Source organism: Microchirus variegatus (genome assembly GCF_963457635.1).
Source record: "Microchirus variegatus genome assembly, chromosome: 5".
Classification (NCBI taxonomy): domain Eukaryota; kingdom Metazoa; phylum Chordata; class Actinopteri; order Pleuronectiformes; family Soleidae; genus Microchirus; species Microchirus variegatus.
In genome coordinates this window covers 15134114-15161390 of record NC_139806.1, presented here as the reverse complement: position 1 = coordinate 15161390, position 27277 = coordinate 15134114, and the positions used below count along the sequence as shown (strand labels likewise).

General features: G+C 40.8%; 1 protein-coding gene across 1 annotated transcript in view; it reads left to right on the top strand.

Moving 5' to 3' along the window:
* The window catches only part of ece2a (endothelin converting enzyme 2a), a gene marked incomplete at both ends in the record, with an annotated part of 65823 nt that overhangs the window by 31218 nt on the left and 7328 nt on the right, over positions 1 to 27277 (top strand). Inside the window, one exon of the mRNA XM_083889548.1 lies at positions 1677 to 1960. Coding sequence (XP_083745674.1) covers positions 1677 to 1960 — 284 coding nt within the window. The remainder of the gene's footprint in view (positions 1 to 1676; positions 1961 to 27277) is intronic.

Below are 27277 nucleotides of genomic sequence, written 5' to 3'. Positions count from 1 at the left end.
TAAGGCACACTTAACCTCTATACGAAACACATGAAACAATAAGAGCACAGAGTGTGGTTTAGACTCTTTTATGATCATGTCGTGTTTTGGCTTATAGAAAAGGGACCAGACCACAAACGATTCAAGGACACAGTCTCTGTTTAATCTGAAAATACGTTTTAAAAAAAACACACATACAAATCCTTCAGTAAATAATCATTTGGAGCCCCCCCCCCCCCCTCCTTTTTGTGTCTAACTGTAGACAGGGCTGAGAATACAGTTTGTAATAACACAATGGAAATCTTCCAGTAAAAAAAAATCATGTAGGGCCCCTGAACAAATGAAATAATATGATTACATTCTTATATAAGAACAGAGTAGCTACAGACACACAATATAAACGATGAAGAAGACGTACAACTACAGAAAAGGGAGCAGTAACGGAGATGAACAAAAAACATTTCCTTTTTTTTTTCTCCTTCTCACTTGGATTCTGAGTTTAATCTGCTTTTTTTCACACATCTGCTGCCTTTCATTTACCCTATGTATATCTATAGGTGTAAAGTAATGCCTGCTGTTACTGTACAATATGGAGTTCCTGACGAACACATCTTGATAAGATACAAACGTGTGATCGAGTGTGTGAGGCTGCTAACTGTATCGCACACACACTCATCCGTGGAGCTTTTGGAAGCTGGTAATTAGGAGAAACAGCAAGGTGATAACAAGCACTAGCCACATGTTTGCGACTGAGGTGTCGATGCCGACATGCTGCCGGATATCGCAGCCCCACCCCTCATCACACAGGTTTGTGCAGATATTCTTCTTAAGACACTGCGTTGACAACCTTAACAGAACCACGGTTTAAGTTCCTCGGAAATTAGGTTTTGGTCTCCACGAGGACTACTGGACCTGTCATGGTCCGCGTTTATGCCAGAAAAGCTCCTAAAGCGGTAATATATACACATATAATTTTGTTCATCTAAACTGGTTTTTTAACTTTACACTTGTCACCAGGTGAAATCGCATAAGCGATACAAGATGAGGGCTATAGGAAAGTGAACGTTGCCTCTTGTGTAGAAAGAAGAGGATGAAAATAGTCTACTGAATGCAGGATCTCACCTTTTGGATCAGATGACTCATAGATCGAGGAGGAGGAGGAGGATGAGTGGGTGGAGAAGAGGAGAAGACAGGGAAAGGAAAAAGATAGAAGTGAGAGGAAGGCGATGGAGGAGGCACATACATTAGGTCAATATGTGTGTTTTGTTTTGGTTTTTAAGAGATGGTTCAGTCAAGAAAGTTCTTTGTATGTTCTGTCTGCTTAATGGCCACACGGTTGGTGTAATTGTTGGTGCTTTTGCCTGGTTTGCGACCATGTCGGAACAAGGGTCTGCCTCACATAGTCCAATAACATTGTAGAGGTTAATTGGATGCTCTAAATTGTGTAAGAGTGAGTGTTTGTCTTTGTATGTGCATCAGTGTCTCTCTCTGTCACATAGCAGTATTTGTTGTCATAATAGCAGCTGGCAGTTTATTCACGTCGTTGCTATATTGATCACACCCATGGTTTACTCATTCTGAAAAACATATTGGACGTTTGACACCATTTCCAGTCTCTGTTCATCCTTATTTTCTCCATCCATTAGTTTTTTTTCTCAACCTTCTCCTCCTTCTTTCTGTCATGTTTTGTCTTTCAGGTTGTGGAAACAGCAGTTTGAGTGGTGACATGTACATGGCTGGTTACCAGTCCATCACCAACATAGACTACTCCTCGGTGTGCATAAGTACAATGGCCGCCAGGCACAGCGACTGCCCGGGTATGACCTGGCATCAGATGGACGTGCGTCAACTCTGCTTCCCCGGTGCGTCCTTTGACGTTGTCCTCGAGAAGGCCACACTGGACGCCATCATGGTGGAGGAGAAGTCCCCCTGGGAGGTGTCCCCTCAGACCGCCTGCTTCATTCACCAAGCACTCACTGAGGTATTTTTTAGTGTTTCTTCTGTCTAATAGTTAATCAGATAATTAATAAATGAACATTCATACCTAAGCAACTCCCCTTTCGCATTCCTCCAATAGACAAAGGAGTTTGCCTTTCCAGGCCATGTTTTCACACCTCTTTGTCTACTGTAGGTATCGGGGAGCCGACTCCCTGCGGATGTTGTAGGAAGGTGCAAGTTCAATCTAGACATCCTAATTTGAATACACAAAAGGACCTAGTATTCTGTGTTAGGGAAAGATGGGCAGCTGTAGCTCTGAGACAAACAAAACCTGCTGAATTTCAGACTGAGCATCAGAATGGGGGAAAACGGGTGATTTAGTGACTTTGAATGTGGTTGTTGGTATTTCAGGTACTGCTGATCTGTTTTTTTTTTAAATGGAACTATGTCTAGGGTTTACAGAAAATGGACAGAAAAGGAAAAAAAAAACTGCCAGAGCGGCAGTTCTTTGACATCCGCAAAGCATTTTAACCCAGAGGTCCAAGGAGAGTAGCCAGACTGGTTCAAGATGATAGAAAGGCAACTGTATCTTAAATAACCACTTGTAACCACTGGTTACGGCAGCAGAAGACCTTCTAGACACTTAATTAGGAACACAATACCTAAAGGAGTAAGCGGTGAGTGTATGTACACTCAAAACAATTCTCCAAACCTGCCAGAGCTAAATAAAATTTATACACACATTCACATTAGGTTAGATTCAGTGTCGTAATGTTGAACTGCTAACAATATTTTTGGGAAAAGAAAAAAAGCACAACTAAATAACGAAGCAGTTTGACAGCATGTAAAAGAGTACACACTGGAACATTCACATGTGCAAAGGATGGACTGTGTTCTAACTGCACACCTAATAACAATAATCCAGGGCCATAAAGCACCACTGTGCTGTGCTAACCTCAGAATACCACTTTAAAGGTCAAAAGAAAAGGACATACTAACAAAAAAATTGGTTTGGTGTTCGACAATGGTTGGATTTTCCAATACAGAATAATACAAATGCATATTTGGAAAGAATTGCAGTTCTATTTTTTTTCCCCAAAATACTTTGTCCTGTGCAAAATGTTGCTCTGATTTGTTTCAAACTTCTTGGATGTGTTTTTGTATGCCATGTCCTCCAGACATTAATGTAGTCCTTCAGGACAGTCTTTAAAAAACAGACATTTATTAGCTTGGTTAGCCTGATTTATTTTCATCTTACAAAAGTTGAGAGATGATTTTCTTTCGGAAGACTGCCAAGGATTTTTTTCCTTTTTTTTCTTTCTTTGCAGAACTGCAACGTTCTTGAAAACAAGCCATGTTTAAATATTGTCTGAAGATTGGTTCACTTTTATAGTCCTCACTGTTGGTATTATGCAAACAACTAGAGCCTTTTTCACACAACTGCAATTAGTTCATTTAAGTGATGGCTTCCTGACGGTGAAATCGCTAATAGAACCACTTTACATTTCTACTTCATCTCTGCAGCCCATCAGTTGACTTACGTGACGGTGAGTGTCCTTCAGCTGCAGCACGAAGCATCACTGTTGTCGCTGTGACAATGATGATGTTTTAGCCATTAGTCATCCTCGACCTTGACACAATAAGACAAGAGGACACTAGTATCAAGTCAACTAGGTGACTCCCGAGCTCTGAGTGGGAATAATTACTCATGATGTACTGACGGCAGTGTTTGGATCCCCTCTATACGAGTTGTAATATAAAGTTTAGTTTATAATTATGGTTATAGCTTGGGCTGAACACACACACTGAATACATAATCAAGGTAAATGCAATAGAGGAAAAGGTCGTATTGAGTGAATCATTTTCATAGAACCAGCCAGAGAGACCAAAGTACAACTAAAACTTCTTATTTTTTTCTTTTTTTTTAACCGAAAAAACATCACAGAAATGAATATATTGTGGTACTTTTCAGGTGATTTATTCCTCTGATGAAGTTACTGGGGCTCTGCTACCAGCAAGTGTTATGCTGATGATTTGACATTAGAAGTTATGTGGGCAGAAGTTTGATGGCATTCAACAAGTGGAAAATTATGCAATGTTTTATCAAACACTTTATCAAATCTCATTCTATTATGTGGTAGTTTATTTCAAGCATTTCCTCCCGTTTGCACCCCTTAAAATGGCTGGACTTCAATGTTTTTTTGATGTGCCATTTTCAGCTGTGGCTACACAGGGTCAAGTTCAAATCATGGTTATACTAAACCTCACTGTTGAGTTACTTACTATGGATGTTCTCTGACTTAAATATTGGGGAGAGGTTAATTTAAGACTGGTTGTCTCTGTTGTAGACACCGTGAAAAGCTGGTGAGCTTTTCATGATGATCCCTGCCTTATGCCTAGTGTCAGCTGGGAGTTGCTCAAAGGACAAGCAGTAGAGAAATAATTAAACTTAATCTGAAAATCTTTGCAGTCATCTGGTAAACTCTATTTGCATTATATGTTACATGTATTTACTGTCTTGTTTAATCTAACAAACAGGCATACAGTACCTGGGAGGAGGGCATGCCTGAGAAATGTTATCTTACCAAAGTATTTAAACAATCGCTTGACCTTCCCGAATCCTCTGTCATACTAAAACATTTTTTTTTATTATTTGATTAATTGTTTGGTCCATAAAATGTCATAAAATGTTAAAAAACGTAGATCAGTGTTTGTCAAACCTGGAAATGTCTTGTTTTTGTCCACAAACCAAAATTATTTATTTATGTGGCGCAAAGAAACAAAGAAAATAGTCACATTTAAGAAGCTAAAACAATCAGAAATCTTGTTTTAAAAATAAACAAAAAGTTTCAAACCAATTAATCAATTATAAAAAATAGTTGACAATTAATTTAGTAATTGATTAATAATCGACGAATCATTTCAGCTCTAAACTTAGGTGAACCTGAATCAAAGAGGGCGATCAACACTTTGCAGTGGTTTGTTTGTCCTGTGGTGTTGATTTCACCAGGAAAACAAGTGAGTCGAGCCAAAATGATGAAATAAAAATGATTGAGCACTGTACTGAGTTATAAGAAGTACAAACGTTCACGAGTAAGTGCTCACAGGAATCGCTCTCTAAATTGAAGATGCAAGAATAATGTTCATCTTAGTCTTACATTCCCACCAATGCCAATTGGTGCTAAAGTGTTACAGAGTCATTTGACCTGAGAGTGAATGGCGATTAATCACAAAAAAATATATTTAAACCTGGGTTTGAACAGCTTTTTTTGGCCAGTGGGGAATGGACAATAAATCAAACAAGCAAAGGCACATACTGCTGTTTATGCCTCTGATAATACACTCGCATAGTATTTTCCTCTCACGGAAGAAAGCATTAAAGAAGGATCAGCGAGTGTGTTTTAAGGACAGATGGGGGGGATTTGACTTCCCTCAGAGGACGAGCAGCATGAACTCACAAAGCAGAAATGTTTGAAAGCCACGGTCACAAGACTTGAGTTTCTTGACTTGAGTTTCACCTGCTTCCCTTCACTGCTGTTAATGAACGATTGTGTTCCTATTGTGCTTCTTCTGCATTCCGAGTGTCATGCATCTTTGTGTACAAGAAAGATGTATATATGTGTGTGTGAAGTATGTTTGTGAGTCTTCTGCGCTGGTGTATGTTTGCCCTCTTGTAGCAGCCAGTATAGGCAGAGCAGTCACGATTCCGGTTTACATGTGTTTTTTTTTTCAGGAATGTGGGAGTTGGGTTCAGAGCTTCCTTTCACTCCTCACAAGAAAACATTCTGGGATGCTGGAGAAAAAAAAAAAAGAGCGATATCGGAGTGAGAGGAAATAAAGTGATAAGGAGGAATAGCTCTGAAGAAGCAGAGTAGTAGAGGAGAGGGGAGGAGATCCCTGAACAATCGTTTTGTTTAATACAAAGTGTAGGAGAAACTGAAGGGAAAGGAAGGAAAAGGGGGGGGAAAAGAGGAGGAGAGTCTAATATGATTGGTAGAGAGGAACCAAGACTGACGGAAAGCTAATGAGCTCGATGGAAAGAAGGTACCAGACGAGAGGAAAGGAGAGTGAGGGGAGAAAGATTTATGAAAAACAACAAGATTATACCCTACAAATACCTGCGTGTGTCAAAATAGAAATGTATAGAAAAGCAGGAACTGAGAAGACGGATTTGAAAATGACAGCTTGAACAGAAACCATCGCACTATTCTTTATGTCAGTAACACACACTTCTATTATATGGGGGGTAATAACAATTGTTTTGTTTTTAACGTGACACACAAACAAAAATCCCACAGTCAGGGAAGGTGCACTGAGGTGTGAGATATTTTACAGTCTGACACGCCGTGTGAATCACTCCTACTGTTGCTATGGTGAGTCTCTCATTCGCTGATTTCACACTAACACTTTTTTTTTTAAGATATTGTTTTGGTGGATTTTTTTTTTGGTTTTTAACTTTAATGGATAGGACAGTGAAGCGTAAAGGAGGGCAGAGAGAGAGAGAGGGGAAGACACGCAGCAAAAGACCACAGATGGAATCAAACCCAAGTCACTACATAGGGCCCTTTAGTCTCCTTAAAATGTTGGAAAAAGTGAATATTAATCTGTGGTTAAAGGGGATTTGTAGAGACTTTTTCTCTTAGGCTATGTATAGAGTCTGCTTTTTGGACACTGAACTGGAGATTGTTGTTCAACCAGGTCTTTAACTAAGTTTTATTTTAGCTAGTTTGGCCATATTTGAGACACACCTTAAATCCTGAAGAACAGTAAGAGTCGTGAACCTGTTTTCAGTCTTTACTCACAATTATTTAATCCACTTAATTTAACATAATTGTTTTTTTTTTTGTTTTTTTTTCATGCATTATATTGTGTGAAGAGAAGAATCCAGTTAACACAAGCCGAAGGTACATGAACACACGTGAGATTTTAATTAAGAGAAAACTACGTACACAAAGACCGTATATAAGCTTATATGTATTGATTTTGTTTTTCGTCTGGACCATATTAATCCTGCAAACACATTTCCAAAGAATCCACACCTCCACTGACTCCATGTCTTGGAAAACACATGACCCCACCCACCTGTCTGAGGATTTAATGCAGACAGAGAGTGTTTCTGAGACACTTTTAACGACATTGATTTGTTGTTCTTGTGTCCTGCTGTGGGGAGTTCTCCCCCTGCTTACCTTACCAAGAAGCTTAGACACCTGCCTGGAAGACGACGCTCCCAGGGGAACAGTCATATTATCGCACACGCACATACTGATAGTGTGCACACAAAATGATATATATATATAAATAAACGACAACCTGTGTGTCTGTGTTGTCTGCATGTTGTCATTGCTGTAGGAACATTTTGTATCAGGAAAAAGTGGATTAAACCAATCCCCTCTATTCTCACCTCTTTGCACCTTTGTCTGTGTTTGTGCAAAAAGACTAGAAAAAGTACTTTTGTACAGCACACTTTTGTTTGTTAGTTAAACTTTTAAAGCTGCAGACGTTTTGGCACATGGATGTGCTTTTTTCTGTACATTATGTATACAGTATTCGTATATGCATGTTTTTGTGTGCAAATGCCTCTATGAATCATATGTTTGTGTGTGAGGGAGAAAGAAAGAGGGTGCTGGCCCAATGAAACCTCTGCTCTCCATTTCAAATAGAGGGACAGTAGAGTAGTGGAACGCACGTGTGGAGGTGGGAGATTACAATCCTGGTTGCGCATGTGCAGCGGTGTGGGGATGGGATCAGTATGCATTTTCTTCATGTGTAGGTTTGCCTTTATTGCGGTGCTTGCGTGTGCATTCACATACAGGTTAAAATTAATATTCCTGTGTATCCATGTTTGTGTGTGTGAGAAAGTGAGTGTGCGTTTGCTGAGGCCTCCGCACTCTCTAGAGATTTCCACTGGCTTGATTCTCTGCACGTGCTCAGTCGTATACTGTATGCACCCGATGCTCACACTGGCAGATGGCCTGCCACACGCACACACACACACACCACCACCACCACCACCAACGATGCATCCATGCTGTGTATATTTATTTTGTGCCCTGCGCCATGTTTAGCACGTATTCTTTCAATATCACACTTTATTAAAATTTAAGTAGGGGTGGGGGGGGAGAGAGAGATAAAAAAGTATATTATTAGATCTAGTATGTTTTCCTTCTTGTCTTCTTTCCTGATTTCATCCCCCTGTCCTCCTCCCACACTCTTCAACCTGTGCTCACTCTTTCTCTGTGGATGCTGTCGTTAATCCAGCATTAAGGTTTATCCCAGCTGTGAATAGGGAAGCCCCTGGAGCCAGATGTAAGGTCACCGTTGCACTCACAGACTCTCACAAAACTGACCCCGTGTGTGTATATATATATATAGATGATGTGTCCAGTAATTTGCTGACATGGGTGGACAGATGCAATTGTGTTAAATATGAGTCGGTTATAAGTCTCATGAATATGACTGCATGATTTAATGCTCTCTTACAGTAAGTCTCTCTCACTCACTCACACACACACACACACAGTTTTTAATCCTGTGGTCTGTCGTTTAATCTGTGCACCTGATTGCACTGGACTGACTTTATCCTCAGTACAGTAAAATCTATACACAAGCCATAGGAAGGTGCCAACCCAAAATTGAGTAAAGATGTGACACGTGCATGTACTCATTCACACACACACACACACACACACACACACACACACACACACACACACACACACACACACACACACACACACATACACAGAATGTCCTGCCCAGCTCACTGTTGCCTAGACTACCAATATGGACTACAGAGCACTGTTCCTATGGCAACAATGGATGCCTGCAGGAGGAAGATCATTAATTGGAATAAGTGAATATAGGCGAGAGGGATGAGCAGCACTGTAGACAACGGGCCGGTAATGAGAAAAGGTGTGGTCAGGAGATATGAAAAGAGATATGTGCGATACTTGCAAATAAACTATTTCAAAGGTGAATGAAGTAACTTTTCTGGATCATTTTATAGTTTGATTTGTCACACTGCTGCTTTTGTCAATCAGACTGTATTTGTGCACTCACAGCCTTGTCAGCAAGTTCAAGTACCTGTTAAACACGTCTTGTTCTATAAGTGAAGAAACAATAAAAGCTTGAGTCTCCTTCTCAGTTACCTAGTCAATGTTGCAGAATCATGGGATTAATTAAGTGTCGCTTTTGACTTTTTATTGCTTTGTGTTTTTCGGTTAGAGTTGTATTTTTCATTATTGGGCCCAGGTATGGAGGCCTCAGAGCCCCTGAACAGAAGAGTGAGCTCTGTTTTATCCATGTTGTACAGTGAAGTTCAGCTCATGACAGTGCAATTTTGTTATCGTTGTGTCAGCTACATAAATAGCGTGACATAACAGCGTGGTGTAGCTGGACAGGACAACAGTTTTTCAAGATAAAATAAGATGCCTTTATTGCTAGAAATGGGCTGAAAAGACATAGTAAATACATTGAGTATTTGATAGATTTGTTATTATTATTATTACTCTTCTAGCATTATATTTAAGTGAGTAAATAAAACTTTGTTTAACAAAGACTGCTACTGCTATGAATGTATATGTGTGTGTGTATATATATATATATATATATATATGTATGTGTCTAGATATGTATGTATATATATATATGCACACGTGTATACTTATATGTGTGTGTGTATATATATACACACATGCCTTCTTTCTCTTGGTGCTGCAGTGTCTGGAAGCTCGTTCAATAGGGTTCTCCCTCCCTCTTCCTCTCTTCCTCCATCCGTATCATTCCTCTCTTTTGTTCTTCGATCACAGTGTTAGAATACAAGAGAATCGATAGAGACACTTTTCTCTCATTAAGGCCTCTCAAAGTCAGAGGGGAGGGAGGGAGGGAAGAATGGGAGGCTTAACACATGCTTTGTTTATATCTGTGCTTGTTTGTTTCTCCCGTTGAAAGTGATCATTGCAGTTGTGGAGTGTTTGTGGAGGTGAAGTTCTGCATCTATTCTAATTCGTACAAATGTACACATTCACTCTGTGTTGCGTTACATGCGTCGTTGACTGACTGCAGCCAGTTTCATCTGCAATATCAGCTTGCGTGGTATTATGTGTGTCTCTAATTACACATTATAGAGAATGTAATCTGTCTTCTATTGCACATTAAAAGATCAAGGACGCAAGCAAACATGCAGACTTATGTTCATGAGGTATTACTGCAGAGTCGAGTGCAGTCAGTGCAGAGGGGGAGGGCAGAGAGGATTCTCTCATTCATTGTGTGGAAAAAAAAACCATTGTTCTGATATAACAAAGTTGATCACATTATACATTCTTTTTTTTTGTAAGTGGATAATCTGGGTAATCTGATACATGAGAGGTCTCATTGTGACTGCAGGAGAAAGCTGGTTTGTTTGTGTTTCTGTGCATTGGCATGTGTTCATGTGTTTGCAGCACCATGTGTGCAAAGTGTGTTTCTGGACAGATAGATTGCAGCCAACTGTGAAAACGGCCTCCTTCTACACAGCAGATCAATCAAGCTTGCAGTTAGGTTGCTTTCTCTCCTCCACTGTACTCTCTCCCTCTCCCCAAACCTTTCACTTTGCGCTGAAAGCCAGTCCAAGTCGATGGCTGAGCTTTGTGATCTTTTCTCTGCCCACACTCCAGTCCCACAGTGAATGCACAGAAGACTCATAAGAAACAGCTTTTCCACTGCTGGGACACAATCACACAACATAATACTGGTTCCATTTCAAGTGACCAAAATGACCTCCTCTCTTTTGAGCTAATGGACCAGAACAGACAGCTATGGTAACTGCCATGGATGGAGCAGGGAAAAGGCGGCTGATTTGGATGAGGTTTGACTTTCTCTGTTTAGAGAGAGACCCGTTTCCTGCAGGTACAAACGGATCGTGTTACTCATCCGCTCACATCAGTCATCAGAAAGTAAAGGCAAGAGACACTGGAAAAAAACACTCCTGCAAACTGACTTTTAAAGACATTTAAATTTGCTCTTAAAATCATGTTTAGTTATACAAGAGTGTTTTCACCATATTGTTGTTAGATAATATTTTCTGTAGGTTTATGTGTGGTTGTGGAGGAAGAGTTTATATTTGCTCACATTTTTGCTGAAGGATTCCAGAAACTGTAGGTGTGTGTGTATATATATATATATATATTGACGTTTTAGGGTTATTTCAGTTTTTGAAGCGTGAGGTTTTATGAGGTATTGACACATTCACTGACTCCATCCCTACTGACACTTGCTCTCGCTGACAGCATGGCTCTAAGCAGGGTCACAAGGGAAAACAAATTTTGCCAATCAACATAAGGCTCATCTCTTAAAATGTACGCCTGCTTTAGAGTTTTCTCACTATTAGACAGCCTCTGGCTGCAAAGTTTGAAAACTACTTTCTCCTCACAAGATCCTCAACTGGAGTTATTGATTCACTGCTGCCTACATCAGTAAGTTCAAATGTGTTATTTTAAGTGTTTCATATCCTATTCAGATTTACCTGAAACGTACCAAATGAGGCAAATCCCGTGTCCCAACTAAAATAATTTAAGTGACCCTTTTGTTTAGTGTGCAAATGGAAACGTTGTACTTGGCAAAGTCGGTGTTGATAATGTGTCAATACTGCATACAACCACACTAGAAAAGCACTCGGAGAGCGCAGACCTCCGCCAAGGCAGCTCAGTGCCTACAAAATACACCCTGCCGACGTGCCTGGGTCAGACAGTGAGTGTTGTAACCAGTGATAGCGTTTGCAGATCATGCCCAAAATGTAATCACTTGTCCGTGGTCCCATTGTGGACATTTCCTGAAAATTTCATCCAAATCCGACTGTGACTTTTCGAGTTATGTTGCTAACTAACAGACAGACAAACAAACAAGCAAACATAACCTCCTTGGCAGAGGTAACAATTATTTACATTTTATGCTCATAGTCCATTTTATTGTGCTGACCTCAGGTCACAAATTTGGAAAGAAGTCAGTAAATATAACTTAACTTTTAAACTCTTGGACACTTAAACAAAATATATTCTTCTCACTGAGAAATGATCACTCTGAGCCACAATAATGAGTTGGACTGATAACCTAAACGGAATACTGACATCTCGTGAGAAGTACCGGTAAACGAATAAAAGTACCAGTACTCAAAATAGTCAAATTAAGAAGTGCCGGTACTGGGAACCGGAGAGTACCCAGGCCTACTTCAAGCACTGCCTTTCTGGTATCTAAATTGTGTAGATACAATCGAGTAGTAAAGATGTCTTGAGTTGATCGTGCTTCACTGTTAACTAGAACATTGTACAGTCACATTGAAGAGACATGCAGCTTATTGTAAACATCTCTCAAACTCGATGCTTACACTTTGGAACAAACTTTTCAACTGTGTTAGTTTTTCAAATAAAGTTATAGCATCAATTCTTCATGAAGTTTGACGGAGTACCTGATCAAATCCAGTTCTTCATTTCACTTGCAGCCTAAGCTCTTAGGATCATGAATCATGATCCTATTATTATTACCCAAAAAGTAAAATTGCAAATGTCAATCTTGCGCCGTGGTCTGTCTCAGAACCAGCTCATCCGCAGATGTATCTCTCTCTGTAACTCCCATCTAATTTCTCATGAATTTCTCATGAGTTTTTCTGCCACTGAATTACCACCACTCTTTGTTTTTCATCTGCTAAACTCCAGGCCAAAGCACACAGCCAGATGTGCACGGATCTGTCTGCTGAACAGCTGGGCGCTATACTGCCAAAGACAAACACACACACTGGAGAGACATAGCGACACAGAGAAAGAGAAACGCATTGCATGACACGAAACACACAGCCGTAACTCTGTGCCCTCTGTTGTCATGGCTCTGCTGTTTGTCGTTCCATTGAGATCTGAGGGACTCGTCTCTCTGCTCTCTTTGAGTCAGCAGCACGGCACTGAACTAAACTGCCTCTTGACAACCTCCACGTCATTATACATTCATTTAACTGACACCTCCCATGCTGGAAGAAGTCTAAAGACTGTGACAGGGACTTATGCTTCGACAACGCAGTAGCTGCCAGCAGCTGTCAGCAGGCGTTTGGCAGCAAACTTCACACACGCACGCACTGTATTGTATTGTTGTACGTACCTGAGGAGAGAAAATGTCATTATGGCTGTTCTGTGCCACCAGTTGGTGTACTAAAGAACATGGCTGTGACATGGTCAACATACCTTAAGGATTAAGCACCACAGCAGTTCAATCACCCTGCCAAAACAGCCCTGTTCAGAACGCTCGATTTTGAGTGCCTGTCTCTTTAAATGGAAATGACACAGGAAACTACCTCAGCGTCACTGACGCTCCGGCAGCTAACAGCAGTTAGCGTTTGGAAAAGCCATCATTTGCCGACTCTAGCCGGCACATTGCCATCATATATATATAAAATGTATCCACTGGAAACGTAAATCCTCTGAGGCTGGAAGTTTGCGTAGAACTATAGGACACTTTGCGGATTTCCGCTCTTCCGGATACTATTGCCCTCGCCAGCACTCTCACGTTTTTTGAGTCAAATGGAAGTAGGGCTGTGTTTTACTCCCATGCAGCTCATGAAATCAAACTCCTTCAATACCGTCTTCACAATTTGTTTCTCATTGCAACATGATCTATTTTTACCTTAAAGTTGGCTTTATTGATCCATTGTCGCAATATGTCTACATCATGGAGGGATGTTGCTCCTCAGTTTGACTGAGCTGCAAGAGGAAAGCACTGACGGTGCTTGTAACGTCTTAGGAAGGCATCCAGAGGCATCTCTGCTCGTGAAAGCATGGGTTCCTCCTGCACACTGCTGTGTGTTTGTGTTAATGACGATTGATTATTGTCATCCATCACTGAACATGTGTACAGTTTTATCTTGAGCGCATCGGCAAAGTCATGCGTCTTTGAAGAAGAGATGCTATGCTGAAGGATAAAGTTCTTCAGATATCTGCCTGCCAAAGAAACTTAAAAAATCTCTGGATGCTGCGATGGTCAAGTGGATTTATACTGACAGTGACTAATGTGTGATAAATATAGGATACCTTTCACTGCCTCTTTGCTCGGCGTGAACTCATGAAGCCTCACTCCCTCCGTTTGAGTCAAAGGGAGAGATTTGATTCTTAATAGTTTATAATAATGCTTTGTTCCTTCATCGTCCTTCATCTAACCCACCTGAAATCATTGAAACCTCTTGCAAGTCCACCTGAACATGCCTGACCCAGGGGCTGTGGGTTAACCTGTTTATCAATTTCCCGGATGCAGGCATCCTGTGTCAATCCATTAATAAAGCCAACTTCAAGGGGAAAAAAAACAATCTTGTTATAATGAAATAACACAGAGATGTGTTTCCATAAGTTGCAAACCTTTTATCCACTGTTTACTTCATTATGCAGCGTGTTTGACCATGAAATGTTCTCCCTGCTTTTGTTTACAGCGCGTGCGTGGCTTCCTCTCTCCTTTCTCTTACCTGCTCTTTTCCTCCCATCAGTTGTAAAAAAAAAGTGGGATATAAATGACTTCTTTCATAGTCTTGTTAAAAGAGCGTCTTGATGCTAAGGTTTTGCTGAAACAAGACGGTTTCTGCTTTTGTATTTGTGGATAATTTGGGGGGTTTTGTCATTAGCCTTATTAGCAAATAGCAAAAAAAAAACAATTTGAGGAAAAATGAATGCTAAAAGGGTTCACTTATAATAGATCCTGACTGCTGCTTTTTCAAATGTTTTCATTAAGTCTACATTGGAACCAAGTGGCAACCAATTGTAACATCTTCCATGAGAATCGAATACATTTTGGAGCCTCGGAAATTTGCAATTTCCCCAGTGTTGTGGAAATGCTCTGCTGCTGGTGAAGAATGAAATAGAGACTCCTGTTGGCCGACAAGGTTTTATTTTCTTTGCAAAGAAAAAGACAATCTGAACACAAGTGATCGTAGCTGGAGAAAGACTCGGAGCATAGTGAGCCCGAAACATTTATACCTAAGCAACTCCCATTTTGCATTCCTACAAGACAAAGGAGTCTGACTTTCCAGGCCGTATTATCACACCTCTTTGTCTACTGCAGGTATCGGGGAGCCGACTCCCTGCGGATGTTGTAAGAAGGTGCAAGTTCAGTCTAGACATCCTAATTTGAATACACAAAAGGAGATTAAGAAATTAGATTTCCCATTAGAATAGCGCTATGTTGATGCTTACAGATGTGACCTGCACCTGTCTATTTATAAAAATAGTTACTCTAAAGAAACAGTATTTTCTTGTCCTCACTTCAGACACTCGCTCATCAGACGTGGTTGACGTAGCACAAAGACTTGAAACGGCGTTGCACGGCAACACTGTCGAAATAAAGTTGACGGCGTGACGTGTGAGCATTTGGTCGGGGGCGCACGAGCACAAAGTTAGACGCTCACTTCTGTTTGTGCATCTTGTTTCTCAGCTCTGTGTAAATTCCACAGACTTGTGCTTGTGCCGCAGCTGCCCTGTAGACAGTCGATGCAGTTTGGCAGTGTGGTGGACTAAGATAATATCTGTGCATCCATCTGTCCGATGGTGCTCTCCGTCACTTATTACCCATATTGTCTTACTGTAGTCCACAAAGGCTCGCTATATAACAGCAGTAATCCAGCAGGCTGCAGTCCAACCTCAACCAGGGAAAGATTAGAGAGCGAAATGGAGATGAGATGAGGGGGGTGGTGTGTGTGTGTGTGTGTGTGTGGAGGAAATGTTACGGGAAATCAGATGTAGTCTAGCATCTCATCAGTCTGCAATTTCTGGGAAACAGCCTCCTTTATTCAGGCATCTGGAAATGAGTGTGTCAAGCTATGATTTACCTGTTGACACCGAGCTCTGTCTTTTTATGTTTTTCCTTCTGTAACACACACATCAAGTTGTTTTTAAGCCCTTCACTTGTCAAATTAGCCTCTGATCTTTTGTGATTATTATGACATTTAAAAAAAAATAAAATTAAAAAAAATCTGAACTACAGGATGAACAGACCCTTAACTCTCACTGTAAGACTTGCCGATATTCATAAACCACTGAAGAGAAATCAAAAAGGCTGTTATTCTATTTAATTCTTGCATTGATTGCACCATAGATTCTCATGTAACTGTTTGATGCAGTTGTGTGTCATCCATCAGCCACCATTGTGGTAATGTAATGTTTGTTGTTTATGGCCATCAGATGAGTGAAATGAATCTCAATGTGGCTGTTCTCTTCTTCTCTGCAATATGTTACTTATCAAAGTCTGGAATACTACAATATAAACATCCCACATTAATAAAGCAGCTGTTCATGAGCTGAGCACCTTTGGTAACAAGCATGGAGAATTGCTCATACTCCATGTGAGAACACTTACACCAAATTTTCCACTTCTTCGTGTTTTCTCTCACTGTTTTTTTTTTCATCCATCCTCACCTCTCTTTCTGCCTCTCCGGCAACAAAATCTCCACCACCCGACTCCTGAGTCTGTTCCAGGGCCTGTTTCCATAGAAACAGGTTACCATGGAAACTAGGTGACAGTGTGGTGCATCCCATCCTGCTATCATCAGACAAGAGGTGCTCAGTGAGGGAAAGTTCTCTCTTCTGTTTACTGAAATCTAAATGAAACTGCAGGGTTGTTACATGAACTTTAAGTCTTTGTTCTGTCAGCAGCTCTTATACGATGCACAGTAAATGTGCAAATTATAATGTAAGCACATTTGTTTGTTCTCATAAACATCAAAACAATATCAATCTGCATATAGTTTAATAGTTTGAACGACAACGTCTGATTTTATCTCTAAGTTAGGCTGCAGTATTTGACGATTGAACATCAAGTCCTTTGAGCAGATTGACTTTTTTTTCGCCTGACCTTTTTCCTGCAGCATAAAAAAAACAGAATTTTTGTTGACCTACTTACATGAATGATATGGATGTGTCCATGTGAAATCAGTGATTCTTTCATCCCCCTCCTCTGATCCTATTAAATCTTCAATTTGATGTCTCTCTGAACCTCTGCATTGTGTTCGGAGAGGTATTCAAAGGCTAGAAATAACTGTACCACTTGCCAAATGATGCACTTATGCAGAAATGGCAAAAAAAGAGGACTCTTTATTTTTACATTGCTTCAAATTTAGAGGAAATAAAGCTACTCATCTGTAAAGGAATGGGGAGTTTTGCTGTCTTGCATGTTTAGAAAAGTTTAAAGTGACTCCACAAGCTTGAGATTCTTTGGGAATACTGTATGTGATCAGTGTTTTACTAATTCATACAGTGAGGATATGTAAATGAGAAATATTTTTGGAGCAACGTGTTGTTTGTATTGCAGCCAGATTGTTGCTCCTCGTTTAATTATGAAAAACAACAACCTGGGGGCACGTTGAATTCTTGCAAAACAATCGCAGCATCTTGAATCCAAAATACCCGATGTGATGACGTTAAGTGGATGGAGAGACTGAGGATAAAAAAAAAGAGTGACAGATAAGCAGAGCACAAACAAACAGAAGGGGTGACGGAGTGATGGAGTGGCTGTGTTGAGCCTGCTGATGAGAAGGTATCAGTCCCTGCTTCTACCAAATATAGTTTTTTTTCTCCTCTGCATAACAGCAAGGAAGCTTGTACTGCATGGGAAAAGTTTATGTCTCTTCCCAGTTAAAGCAACACTTAAATATTAAAGGAACGAGGATTTGAGGAGACCAAAGAGGGAGAGCTTCATCCCACAGTCTAATGCTGTAGCTGACCTGGTTTTGAGCACGTGATTAGAGACTGCTGCACAGTCTACGAGCTGCGTGTTGTGCCTGCAGGATTGACTGCTAACCACAAAAATAGCTCCTGAATAATAGCAACCAATACTTAGAATGAGTCAGGACGCTATTGAGTGTCTGTTGAATTGGATGTGACATTTTAAGGCTAGATAAGCGCAGCTCACTGCACTGAGCATTTGATTGTTTTCAATGAAAAGGAATGAAGTGTATTTTTGGCTGTTGATTGGCTTTTTTTTTCTATTTCAGGTTTGATGCTTGTAATGAGGTACAGAGGATTTAGCTCTGTTATTGTTATTTGCAGTTACTGTCCGCGGGATTACTATGGCTAAAGTGCAACTGTAAAAATATGTTGTCATCCATAACTAAGACAAATTTCACACCCACAAAAAAAAATGACATTATTTTTTAGCAGTTTTGGACAACAGAACACACTGTCTAACGTATGTGCAGACAAGAAGAAGCTGGTGGTAGCACACTCACAGAAAGAATAACAAGTAAACATGTCATTGAAAAAGCCAAAAGTGCATTACAATTAATCAGAGCTTCAATTAACGATTATTTTCGTAATTGATTAATCTGTCGATTATTTACTCGATTAATTGATTGGTCCATAAAATGTCAGAAAATGTTAAAAAACATTGATCAGTGTTTGTCAAACCTGGAAATGACGATGTTCTCGAATGTCTCGTTTTGTCCACAAACCAAAATGATTTCCTCGTTACGTGGAGCAAAGAAACGAAGAAAGAATTCACATTTAAGAAGCTAAAACAATCAGAAATCTTGTTTTAATAATGAAAAAAAGCTTCAAATCGATTAATCGATTATCAAAATTGTAATTAATCAAGCTGGAAACAGAATGCGAGATTTTGTGTCCAAGTCTGTCTGTGTATCTTCTCCAGGTGTAATACATGGTCAAACACCTTCAGTCACATCAAATGTGTTAAGTTTTCCAGATTTCCTAAGTTGCGATACGCATTAAAGAAGAAAGCTTGGGCTTCACACTTATTGTTCATTCTTCCCTACTCGATCACTCCGAGAGAAAGAGAGGAATTCCTTCTTCGAAATCTTGGTGGGAAATGTTTTATTACTGCTTACAAATACCGACTGCTTTTGAATGTTTCAGCCTACTAGCTATAATGTATGTATACTGTACATACACATGCTTCCCTTCCATCCAGGTAGCCAATCACCTCTGTCCAAATGAAGCTGTTGGCAGCTTAAAGGGGTTTATTTTGAAAATCTTGCAGCATGTCTACATCTACCTTTGCTTGTTCTGGGTGGAAAAAATGTCATAGGGCCAGGTGCATAATTCAAAATAGGTGTGATTTGGACATTGGTCCAGTATCACCAGTATCATCTTGCATCACTGTAGTGTCAAAACGACTGTAAAATGGTTGATCATAATCAATAAGAATTACATGAATTATAACCAAACAGTTACATTGCTTTAAAGTAGGGGTCACCAACGTGGTGCCAGCGAGCTCCTGGGCTCACTTCACGTCACCTCACTTGCATGTATCCATATGATCACAGTAAAATATTATTGATATTGTTTATAAAAACTGATAACTGTTAGGAGTAAGCACTAGAATGAATGTGTATGCAATTGAATGCATAATATTAATCATTCAAGTGGTAATTATTTACCCTTCAGGTAGCTCTCGGTCTCAAAAAGTTTGTGACCTCTGCTTTAAAGTATTCACTACAACATGGATAGAAACTGAAATTTGACTGGTTGGCAGAAGCACACTGCAGTGAGTCAGTAATTCTAGTTTGAACACTGTTTGTGGTGTTGTGGTCGCATCACAGCCGGGGAATTCCTCCGGCTGTTAACTTTGAATTAAAGACTCATTGGTGGTGACTCGGTCCCATTCCAATTATTTCAACATCAACTCCAACAATGTCTGCAACTCCCGTCAGGGTGGGAGTCCAGTCCAACCAGGTGGAACGTAGGAAAAACACCTGGAAGATACTGAAAATCCTGACCTGAAATGGCAGACGTCTTCAGTGACACCAGCAGGGGTTTTAGAAGAGTGGCTATACTTTATCACAGCTCTGTATAGTTTGGCACTGCCAGCAGAACAATCAGTATGAGGTGTCTACTAAATGATGTTGGCTGCAGGACTGACTCTGTTTACAGACTCCTCGCTGGCCACATGCCAGCTGCACTACATCTTGCTACAATAGCTTTGTTGACAGAGAGCGGGGTTTTAAAAATGCTTTATTTAAGCTTGCGTTGACTGTCGTATTCGTGTTCCAACATCCCGTGGTTTTCAAGTCGGTGTGAAATGAGTTGTCTGGACAGGGCGGATGCACCCGTTTGTACCACTTGAGAATTCATTGAGCTGTACCACCATTACGACCAATATTAAATTTTTTACAGGGGACATATAATGCAAAATCAACTTTTTAATCATTTTAATCCTTTGGGTTAGGGTTTTTTTTATGTTTTTGTGGTCCGCCTCATTCTAAGTACAGGAGATGAAACACGTGATGTTGACTTTTGCACGCATTATGGCGTCACATATGTGCAAATGCACAAGGGCAATAGTATCGGGAAGAGTGGAAGTACGCGAAGTGTTCTATTCTTGGCTCCACAGTGCAGCACAGAGTTCTACACAAACTTCCAGCCTCAGAGGATTTACATGCCCAGTGGATAAATTGTTTATATATTGGCAATGTGTAGGCTGGAGTCGGCAAATGATGGCTTTTCCAAATGCTAACTGCTGTTAGCTGCCGGAGCCACTGTGACACTGACATAGTTTCCTGTGTCTCATTTGCATTTAAAGAGACAGGCACTCAAAACCAAGCGTTCTGAACAGGGCTCTTTTGGCAGGGTGATTGAACTGCTGTGGTGCTTCATCCTTAACATATTTTGACCAAAGCATGTCACAGACATGTTCATTAGGACACCAGAGAACTAGGTTAACTTAGAGCAATAGGGTATAATATAAAGGAGGCTAATTAGTCCCTGATCGTTTTCAGCCACAGTCGCACTGTAACTGACATTTTAACTCCTCCTCACTGTTCTCAGTTAGTGTAAGGTGCAACTCCTCTCTCTATGGAGCTCCTAATCTCCTTGAAAGTGTTATTTTTGTTATCTTTTACACACGAGATATGGACATGCATGATTATTTTGTGGAAACACATTAAGGTTCCTGCTGATGAAACTCCCGTTTGTCAGAGTCACAATGTTTTTAAATAACTGAGTTGAGGCAAACTCAGTGGGCTTTACAGGCTGCACACACAGTGACATACTATACATGCATGGGTACATGTGTGGGGAAAACAAAGAAGGCATTGGCTGCTACACCTGCTTTGTTAATTTTCTGCAGTTCTCGCTGTTTTAATGTGGATCCAGTTACTCCTCTCCTCCCTCACACAAAGTACCTTCACACTACACTGGGCTCAAACCCATCACTTGTTCCCCTGACTCTGCAGCTCTGGCTGCCTGACTGTGAAGGCTCGACACTTAATGAGACAGTAGAGGCGTAGTTAAAGAACAGTTTTATCATCTCGTTCCAAATGAGTCCTGGATTGGGGTTTGTGTGAAGATACAGAGAAGAAAAAGATCGAGGAAAGATGAGCATTGCTGTCTTATTGCTGATTCAAACAGAGCACAGCGATAATTGCTGCAGGATTTAAAGATTATTGTAGAATGCAGTCAGAGACATAAATTTTAACTCTGTAACCCAGTCAGAGAAATAACCTGTGAAAGGATCATATTATACTAGAGGCTGTGGTTAGTGTGACATGTGGCTCTTTCAATCAATCTACATGTTATATGACCACCAACAGTGGATGCTGTTGAGGTGTTGAATCTGTTCACTGCACGTGTCTTCACAGACAATTCTGCACTTACAATTTAGAGGACGACTGATCGGGTTTTTTTCATTTGGCTGATGCCAATACCAGTCTTTAGAAATCAGTGCAGCCAATAATCAAAAACAATGTTCTCCATTTCCTCCCACAGTCCAAAAACATGCAGATTTGGGGATTAGGCACATAGGACTCTCTAAATTGACCATAGGTGTTTGAGTGTGAGTGGATGGTTTTTTTGTCTCCATGTGGCCCTGTGATGGCAGCCTGTCCAAGGTGTACCCCACCTTTCACCCTATGTCGGCTGGGATTGGCACCAGCGATCCTCATGTGGAGGGAGGATAAAGCAGTAGATGAGTGAGTGATGAAAGATTTATTTAGTAACTGTGTGAGAACTTGCCTTAATAGCTAATACGGAATAATCATAATCAATAATTGCTGAATGATCAAATCAAAACTCACCCCAATGCATTGTTCCAACTGAGTCATCAGTCTTCCTGTATTACAAATGATGCACACAGTTTCTGTGCGAGATTATCCTTAAAATGGTGTTGTGATCACTCGGTGGCTTACTCTAAAACTCTGATAGATATTTGCCTTTTCTGTATCAGTCCATTCAAATGAAGTGTACCACAGGTACACTCCACTCAAGGTGTGGAAACTTCTTCAAGGGTGATCAAGAAAATTAGGCAGCACCTAAAAAAGCAGTTAACCACCTTTCACTGGAACACTGCCACCTAAACAGATGATGTTACCGCCACTGTCGACAGGCTTTTTCTTCTAAACGGGACTGAAGTGGCAGCAACGAGGTTAACTACATCAGTTATGAGGACGTTTGCTGCATAGCCAATGATTTTGTCTGCAGTGACAATAATTGGTATCAAATTGTGTACATTTCAGCACATCTTTGGCTGCAGTTAGATGTTTGTTATTGTATATCAGTAGCAGAAAGAGATGAACAGACTTTCTTTCATGCAACCAAACTTCAAGAATAAATTAGTTTAAGTTCTTTGGGTTATATATATATATATATATATATATATATATATATATATATATATATATATATATATATATATATATATATATATCATTTCAGGTTGTTATGGAAACTGACGTGCCTACAGCTGCAGTAGCTGTGCGCTGTACAGAAGAGTTTAAGCCTCTACTTCTCTCTACAAACTCCAAGTATAAATGGCAATAGATAAATATTAGTGTTGTCTAGCATGACATGTGAAAACACGTGATATTTAATGAATGTGGACCAGTATAGGATGAAGTCAAATCATCTGTGTCTGTATCCACATTAGCACACTGACCCGTTGAAGTCTTTTTGCTACAGATAGACCGATATGTTTTGTTTTTTTCACATATACAACCTCAAAAGAGAGATATAGCAACATTTCCAAATAAACCTTTCAAAGCTCACATGGACCAGACATAGGTGCCATCGCTATTTTGTCCTCTAACAGTTTTGTGGCTTCCCTGTGCTACTGGCCCACTGAATGGACTGGACTGTGTAAGTGTGCTGCTGGAACCCTCCACAGGTCTGTCCTCCTGTCCCACTTCCTCATCCCACGGGAGAATCCTTCAGCAGCCAGACACACTGGCTTCCTTTTCTGCTTCCCCTACTTCTCTGTTTCCCTTGGTGGATTCTCCATCTGCGGCCAAAAATCTTTATTTCTAGCTTTCCATGCACTTTGAGTTGTGTGACATGATTGACGTAGTTGTCTCTGTTTCGGCTCTGGTTGGTACAAACTTTTTCATGTCAGTCCATGCAGTAAAATACGCTGTCCCATATTAGTCAAAATCAACTTTCTAATCATTTAAATCCTTATATTTGGGACTCTGGAGGTCCTATCAGATGGCCAAGTGGGAAAAAAAGATGACTCATGTTTTTGTGATCCTCCTCAGTCTAAGTATAGGAGATTAAACATGCAGTGTTAACTTCCGCACTCATTGGGACATCACAATACGCTAAATTCCTGGAATTGTTGTCTCGCGGAGCTCCATAAAACACCCAAGAGTGCTGGCGAGGGCAACAGTATCCGAAAAACCGGAAGTCCGCGAAACGTTCTATTCTTGGCTCCACAGTGTAGCACAGACTCATACACAAACTTCCAGCCTCAGAGGATTTATCTGTCCAGTTGCTGGACAAATGCTAACTGCTGTTAGCTCCCAGTAGCTTCTGTGGCTGATGTCATTTCCTGTCCCTTAAGTTTCGTTTTACTTTTTTTTAAGGTGGACCTAAAGAGATACTACTAAACAGAGCGTTCTGAACAGGGCTGTTTTGACAGGGTGATTGAACTGCTGTGGTGCTTCATCCTTATGGTATTTTGACCAAAGCATGTCACAGACATGTTCATTAGGACACCAGGGAACTAGGTTAACTTGGAGAAATAGGGTATATGTCCCTTTTAAAATCTGAGAGTTAGCCACTCACATAAAGTGGTAAATGCATTAGCTGCTGTTTAAGACGTATGCAACAAGTGCTGCTAAATAGAGGTCACAATGAATTAATTACAGAGCAATCGCAGATGTAAGTCTACCCGCACGAATGTAGTGGATAATTACATTTCAATGCAAGTGAGGGATTGTTCAGTGTAATAAAAGTCGTGGGCTTTAAAAGCCAGTGTCGGATTTAGAGAGCGAGGAAAGGGGAGCACACGTGAAGCAAAGGGGATCCAGCTAAAAATGAACAACCTCCCTCTCTTTTATTCTCAACTGCTTCTAAGTCAGTCACTGTACCAGCCGGTCACGATTTGCTCTACTTTCCCTGCAGACCCTGTTCCTCTCCATGTGAAAGGCAGATGAGTTTATTAAGGACTTATCTGCCGACTCTGTGCCCTTCAATCCAAACACATTTCCATCACACTGCATCAAGAACATTGCTTAATTATGTTTTTTGGTAAAGTGAAGTCTTTACAAAATTTAATACAAGCCAATTGCACACACACTAGAGAGGATATAGGCATGAAAAGCAGTACAGGAATGCCGGGAGCATGATGGTGGGCGAGTGTGGGTGTCTGAAGTGCATCTCTGTCTTTCTCGGCCCGGTGTGAAAAGTGCTTCAGTAATTAAAGCAAACGTCTTTCTGGTCCCCAATGGAGAGGGAAAGCAGCGAGGGTGTGGAGGCAGTGAGAGGGAGTGGGAGAGATAAAGACAAAAGGAGAGATAAAAGCCAGCGACGGTTATTTTCGATGAAAAAAAAAAAAGAAGAGAGAGGTTTTAATTTTAGCTTGGCATTCCAGATTGCCATGGGGAGAGAATGTGCTGACTGAATGCGAAGATGCTGATCAGATAGGCACGGGTCGATGCACTTCCGTGGACACACTGAAAATAACGTGTCACAGGAAGGGCCACGCGGTCGAGAATTAATCGCATTTTAAGGGGAAGAATTACACAGAAGCTTCACAGTTTCCTTCCTGTTGAAGAAGTGCTTTGTAACTGTATCGGCAGTGACCCAGTTCAGGGCTGCATTTTTTTTTTTTTTTTATAAAGATAATAGATCCTTGTCTTTACTGATCTCATGCATTCTCTGAGAATCAACACACTAATTAGGCTGCTGAGAGAAAGACGTCTCTGATACACAGTCATGCTTGTTGTTCTGGCAGCCTGAAAAAAAGCCTCAAATCCCAGTGAAATGCCCGTGTTTATTTCCACTGCAAACACTTGCTGTACTTTCCTCTTGATTTGTTTGAGCTGTATTCTCGAATCAGAGCTGCTCGTTATCACAACTTTCTGCTCCTTTCAACATCTAATGAACATGTTCACTCTGCTGCGCTGTTTTTTTAAAATGTTTTTGAGAGGTGTCCTATTCTGACCTACATACATTGCCGTGACCACTGCTAAACTTTTGTCTCCATGGCAACGCGAGGTGCGAGAGACGGGGATGCGCCTGCTTTAGAGTCAGGATGTTGTCTTTCTACAGTAGCCAGAGCGCCCGCAAAAGCCCACACAAAAGACTTGTATCAGGAAAATCATCGAGCCGAGCCCAGAAATCTTCATTTTGAATCAACTCTCAGCAAATGCACACACGAGTTTATCATCTATATGTTAACAGGTCATTTTTGTCCCATGAAGACAAGGGTAGCGAGATGATTTGCGAGAGAGGAGAGAAAGGAAGAGAAAGATCTCTGATGTATAATTCAGTGCTTGCTGTGGGTGGGCGGAGGAGCTGGGTGAGGAGAGGGAAAATACGGGGGAGGAAAAGTGGGTGGGCAGATTTGAGGAGGCAAGGAAAAGAAGGGGTAGGGGAGAATCCACCACTGTCACGTTTTCTCTGACATCTATCCCTGCATGTGTCCAGTGAGAATGTGGGTCCGTATAGATCTGTGTGTGTGATCACAGTTGAGCCGTGTTTGTTGTGTTGTTTGGGTCTCATAAAAGTCAAAAGTGTAAATTTCATGTTGGCGTGAATTCCTCCGAATGAGACGCTGCGCACATGAAACAGCCCATGCTTTAATTTGGAGTTGTTGTGATGCTGGTGCTTGGATCAGAAATGCTTTAATCACACCATCGTGTCACATCACATGAGTCTGTTTCTCAAGTTTTCCCAATTTTACCATCTTACACAGTAGTTTAACATTAACCATAAACAATTTTGCAGTATTTAGACTGAATTAAAAGTTGAAAGATGAAGTGCACAGAAGTAAAATGTAACAAAAATGCCAGATACATGTCCAGATAGCTCTGAATTTAGAAAATAAAAGACTGCAGACATTTAGCTCTACATTTGAAGGTCTGATATTGTTTTGTTTCTTTTTACAAACTGGACAACATTTTCCCAAACTTTGGACTTTGTACCTGACTCAAACTGCATAGTGTGACCACACTTCCTGTGTCTGCCCTTTCAAATTAAAGCCATGCATGGTGCAGCCATATAGTTTTTTTATTTCATTTTGACAAGTTGCAGCTTCCAATAGAGTTTCCAGTTGTTGTTTTTTTTGGTCGTTGAATAAATAACCATGATGAAATCTTGCCGACTAATGATTATTCTGGTCGACCATAAGGGGGCAGCCCTGAAAATCAGGCCAGGGGGAGGAACGGCTCCTCCTCCACCCCCTCCTCACGTTTTCTTTTCCGCAAGACGTTTACACGTTTTTGCCATCCACATGCACCGGCTGCAGCCCACGGATGGGGTGGTGAAATGGAGAGGAAGAGATGTGGCACATTTCTTCAGGGAGGCGGGGGCGGGCGATGGGGTGGGTGGGGGTGAGTAAACAAGCAAAGAGAAGATGGGTTGGAATTTATAAAATGTGATATGAAAATATGACCTATATAAAAGTGTGCCTCCTCCATGCTGTTTCGCTCTGCCTGAGATCAGGCCTGGGTTCATTTGTGCACAGACACATCACATAAAGCATGTGTGCGTGTGCACACAACAGTGTGTGTGTGTGTGTGTGTGTGTGTGTGTGTGTGCTCTACTTTGTGTTTCTAAAGGAGACAGGAGGCTGTGGTCCATACAGGTCTGCCTTTCTGAGATAGCACTCTGTTGTTGTCTCTGTCCACTGATCAGCTCTACTTAACCCACAGAGTGAGGAGGCTGCATACTCGCACGCACGCATGCACACACACACTTTTGTACTTCTATCTTTGTGAGGACACACACTGACATAATGCATTCCTTACCATCACAACTGAAAGTCTAAACTTAAGAAGAAAATGTCACTCTCCTTCAATTCTGGCTAGGGCAGAAAGGTCATGCAGGGTGTTGGACCGACATAGAGCGATGATATTTCAAAGGTTTAGGTTTAAGTTCATTTGTTTTTCCAACAGAAGAACATATGGTTAATGTGG